At 35.1% G+C, this 5,221-nt stretch overlaps 1 protein-coding gene across 1 annotated transcript; it reads left to right on the forward strand.

Moving 5' to 3' along the window:
* Window positions 1-2,331: 2,331 nt before the first annotated feature.
* Window positions 2,332-3,429, forward strand: LOC129003316 (uncharacterized protein K02A2.6-like). The gene has a single exon (XM_054431608.1). It carries the CDS (start codon window positions 2,332-2,334, stop codon window positions 3,427-3,429), a length of 1,098 nt encoding a protein of 365 aa, XP_054287583.1.
* Window positions 3,430-5,221: the final 1,792 nt, after the last annotated feature.

Raw genomic sequence — 5,221 nt, forward strand, 5'->3', positions numbered from 1 at the left:
AAGAAAAGTTTCAAACTTTCTGCTGCCTTTAAAAGTACATCAGGCTACGTGGGCAGAACTAGTTAATGGTTTCAGGTCAGTATACAAAGCTAGTAAAACTATATTTTCAGCTAGAATGGAATTTGAAAAAAGCATCAGAGAAAATAGTGAGAGTCTTTCAGAATTTGTAATACGTTTGAAAAATTTAGCAGATTTTTGTAAGTATGAGAACAAGTTTCACGATATATTAGAGATAGATTTGCAATAAGAGATAGATTTGCTGGAGGTATAAATTTTCCAGAGTTTGAAGTAGAAATTGGACAACGATGGCCTGATGGGGTAAAAGAAAGTGGTGACAAGTTAACATCTGAAGATGTTTTTGATCTGGCCACTTCAATGGAAAGAGCTCGTCATGAGATATTCAAGAATAATGATAAAGAGTTGGAAGTATCATAAGTAAGAAGAAACAATAAGGAGTTTAAAAGAAAAGTGAAATACAATGAAAAGACAAATCATCCATGTAGTAGATGTGGAACAAAGCATGAATTTGGTAAATGTCCAGCCTATCAACAAAAGTGTTTGAATTGTAAAAAAATAGGACATTTTGCAAAGGTATGTCGACAAAAACGAGTGAATAATTTGCATGAAAAGTCAGAAGATGAAGAATCTGAATCGGACTCACATGACATGAGGATAAACGATGTTAAAAAGGAAAGAAGACATATTTGTAAAGCACGTATTCATTTAAAGTTAAATAAGGTAGCTACAAACACGGAATTTGACTCTGGAGCTTGGGCCTCAATGATAGGTAAACCTCTTTGGGAGAAAATTGGTTCACCAAGACTTGATAAGACTAATTCAAAATACGTGGCATATGGAAACAATATTTTAGATATACTTGATGAATGTTATGTCAATGTTTCAGTACGTGATGAGACACGTAGATTAAAAGTAGCAGTAGTAAATGGAAATGAGAAACCGCTGTTTGGTTTACCATGGATATTAGCCTTTAATATGAACCTCCCTCCTGATGTTACTATTAGTAAAGTAAAATGTAAGCAGAATCATAATCAATATAAGATGGATGATGTGAGGGTTAAGGAAGTACTAAAAGAATTTGAAGATGTGTTCTCTGAAGGGCATGGGAAAATCAAGGGTTATAAAGCACGAATTCACGTTCGAGAAGATGCAAACCCTCAACATTTTTCAGCGCGCAGGGTTCCGTTTCCCTTGAAAAAACGAACTGAGAATGAACTTTACAAGACTTGTAAATGAGGATATCATTGAAGAGGTAGATAGGTAGATCCTGCTGCTACACCTATTCCCTGGGCTACCCCAACAGTTAATGCAGAGAAGAATGATGGTTCAATAAGAATTTGTGGAGATTTCCGAGTCACTTTGAATCAAAATTTGGTCCCAGAAAATGCAATTATTCCGACATTTGAGGAACTAACAAACAAAGTTGCAGGCGGACAAGAGTTTTCCAAGATAGACCTACGAGATGCATACCTACAAATGGAGGTTGCAGAAGAACACCGAAAGTATTTAGTAATAGCAACGCATAGTGGTTACTATAAATACACACGTTTACCTTTTGGGATATCATCTAGTCCAGGTATTTTCCAAAGATATATGGAAAGACTCTTAGCTGGGATACCACAGGTTGGAGTTCTTCTGGACGATATTATAATAACTGGAAGGAATAAGAACGAGCATTTACGAAATTTGAGAGAGGTTTTGAAACGAATGAAAGAAGCTGGTATAAAAGCAAAATCTAGTAAATGCAAATTTTTTGAAGAGTCAGTGACTTACTTGGGACATACAATCGACCGGAATGGAATACATCCTACTGAAGAAAAAATAAAAGCCATTCGAGAAGCACGGTCACCTACTAATGTCAAGGAACTCCGATCATTTTTAAGTTCTATTAACTACTATGAACGATTCATTCCGGGACTTCATGCCATTTGCAGTGATCTCCATAAGCTGACTGGGACTAAATCACAATGGAAATGGTCCGAACAAGAAGAGGGGACATTTAAAAGAGTAAAAGAAATTCTATCAAGTAAAGATACAGTAGTACCATATGAAGAAATGAGACCTTTGGTAATGGTCTGTGATGCATCAGAAAATGGATTGGGAAGTGTACTAATGCACAGATATGAAGATGGACTAGAAAGACCAATTGCTTTTGCCAGTCGTACACTTTTGCCCGCTGAAAAACAATATTCAAATATCGACAGAGAAGCGCTAGCTATTATGTTTGGACTCAGGAAATTTCATCAATATGTATATGGTCGGAAGTTTACTTTAGTAACCGACCACAAACCTCTACAACGGATATTTGGAAATATGCGAGATCTCCCAAAAGTTGTAAATAGCCGTTTAGTGAGGTGGGCTCTCCAGTTGAATCAATACAACTATGACATAGAGTACAGAAAAGGAGAAGATAATGTGTGTGCTGATGTTCTATCAAGACTTCCAATTGAAGAAGATCAACCTGAGGAGGCTCACATTGGTTTTTTGAATGTTGATAAGGTTAACTCTATCATGTCTTATGACCTCTTGAAACAAAATTCGTTTACAGATAAAGCAATTAAAATGGCAAAAAACTTTGTATTGAGAAATACATGGCCCCCTGTTGTTCCTGAAATGTTGAAGTCATACAAACAGAGGAAAGATGAATTGAGTGTTGAAGATGACATATTATTGTGGTTTGGAAGAATTGTAGTTCCAGAATGCATGAGAACTGATGTTCTGAAGATATTGCACACAGGACATCCTGGTATTGTATCAATGAGGTCTGTAGCACGACACTATGTATGGTGGCCCAACATGGATACAGATATCGAAGTTTATATCAAGAGGTGCACATCTTGTCAAGAGAATCGAGATAATGTGGAAGAAGTAACATTATATCCTTGGAATGTACCTGATAGAGTTTGGGAAAGGGTACACATTGATCTGGCAGGGCCAGTCAACGGATCTATGTGGTTGGTAGGTATTGATGCTTTGTCAAAGTGGGCAGAAGTGGACTGTCTCAAAACAACAAACTCTTCAACAATCATTCAACGATTGAGATCTTGGTTTAGTCGATATGGAATACCAAGTGAAATTGTGACAGACAATAGACCTCAAATTGTATCAAAGGAAATGGAAAAATTGTTTGAGAAAAATTTTATCAACCACATAAAAACAACTCCTTACCATCCTAAAAGTAATGGACTTGTGGAAAGAATAATTCGTACTTTGAAAAGACGGTTCTACACAACAAAGCAGGATGTTGAAGATGGAATGCTAGCTCTTCAAAATGTTCTTTTTAGCTACAGAAACTCGCCTCAGAAAACAACTGGTAGGGCTCCGGCAGAATTGTTTCTCGGTCGTAGACTACCAACAATTTTTGACAATATGGAACCTAATCTTAGGAAAAAGATGGAGATGAAGCTTTGAAAAGAACAAGGGAGGGCCAACAAAAAAGTTCGAACTTTTGAAGAAGGAGAAGATGTGTGGATTAATAATGAACATGGGAATGGTTGGTCAGCTGGAATGGTGAAAAATAAAAATGGACTGTACTCATATGATGTACTTTGTGGAGGTGTTGTAAAAAGGAAACATGCGGACCAGATGAGACAAAGAATGAGAGCTGTTGAATCTGTATAAAAAAGAAAGAGGGGAAAAGTGTTAGATAGTTAAATGTATAAGTAATTAATACATCAGCTGATTTATTATTATTAAGTTTATTAGTAAATATTCTGCTTAGCTTGATGTGTTTAAGAATTCAATAAAATGGTTCTTTTATATTTTGAATATCATTTAGTGTAATTCTACACAGATGGTGACTAATTTGAAAGTAAATAACTTCTTGATCAGCATTGTACGTGTTATTAAATTTACGGAAAGTAAATAAAAGAAACGTCTTATAACACTTAAAACATATATTTACGCTTATACTGTTACTCACAAGACGGTAAATATACAAAACAGATGGTAAGTGGTGATCGATTTCAATTGGACACTCCAATCATCATCAGACCCAATAGGCGAATCTATCATTCGCCTATTCGGTCTGATGAGGATTGGAGTGTCCAATCGAAATCGATCACCACTTACCATCTGTTTTGTATATTTACCGTCTTGTGAGTAACAGTATAAGCGTAAATATATGTTTTAAGTGTTATAAGACGTTTCTTTTATTTACTTTCCGTAATTTGAAAGTGGCTAATTCAGATGGTGACTAATTTAAAAGTGGCTAATTCAGATGGTGGCTAATTAAGAGTTGACTTATTAAAAAGTGGCTAATTCAGATGGTGACTAGTTTAAAAGTGGCTAATTCAGATGGTGGCTAATTAAGAGGTGACTAATTAAAAGTGGCTAATTAAGATGGTGGCTAATTAAAAAGTGGCTAATTTAGATGGTGGTTAATTCAGGTGGTGACGAATTAAAAGGTGACTAATTAAAAGGTGGCTAATTCAGATGGTGACTAATTTAAAAGTGGTTAATTTAATGGTGGCTAATTAAACAGTGGCTTTTTCAGATGTTGACTAATTTGAAAGTGGTTAATTCAGATGGTGGCTAATTAAGAGGTGACTAATTAAAAAGTGTCTTATTTAGATTGTTGCTAATTAAAAAGTGGCTAATTCAGATTGTGATTAATTTTTAAAGTGGTTAATTCAGATGGTGGCTAATTTAAAAGTGACTAATTCAGATGGCAGCTAATTAAAAGGTGACTAATTATAAGGTGGCTAATAGGTATTATAGGTGGCTAATTAAAAGGTGGCTTAATCAGATGGTGGCTAATTAAAAGGTGACTAATTAAAAAGTGACTAATTTAGATGGTGGCTAATTAAAATGTGGCTAATTCAGATGGTGACTAATTTGAAGGGGCTAATTTAGATGATAGCTTATTAAAAAGTGGCTAATTCAGATGGTGGGTTATTAAGAGGTGACTAATTAAAAAGTGGCTAATTCAGATGGTGGCTAATTAAAAAGTGGCTTATTCAGATGGTGGCTAATTAAAAGGTGGCTAATTCAGATGGTGACTAATTTAAAAGTGGCTAATTCAGATGGTGGCTAATTAAAAGGTGACTAATTAAAAAGTGACCAATTTGGATTGTGGCTAATTAAAAAGTGGCTAATTCAGATGGTGGCTAATTAAACCTTATTTTAAAATAAAACCCTTTACAAAATGGTTTAATAGGGCGCATTTAAATAAGGACAACGTATATTTCATGTGACATATACG

This window comes from Macrosteles quadrilineatus, unplaced genomic scaffold, assembly GCF_028750875.1.
Source record: "Macrosteles quadrilineatus isolate MER2022 unplaced genomic scaffold, UCM_ALF_1.0 Scaffold_9__3_contigs__length_116548681, whole genome shotgun sequence".
In the NCBI taxonomy this organism is placed as follows: Eukaryota; Metazoa; Arthropoda; class Insecta; order Hemiptera; family Cicadellidae; genus Macrosteles; species Macrosteles quadrilineatus.

Coding starts and splice junctions, on each gene's coding strand:
- LOC129003316 (XM_054431608.1), top strand. CDS start 2,332: ATGCGAGATCTCCCAAAAGTTGTAAATAGCCGTTTAGTGAGGTGGGCT.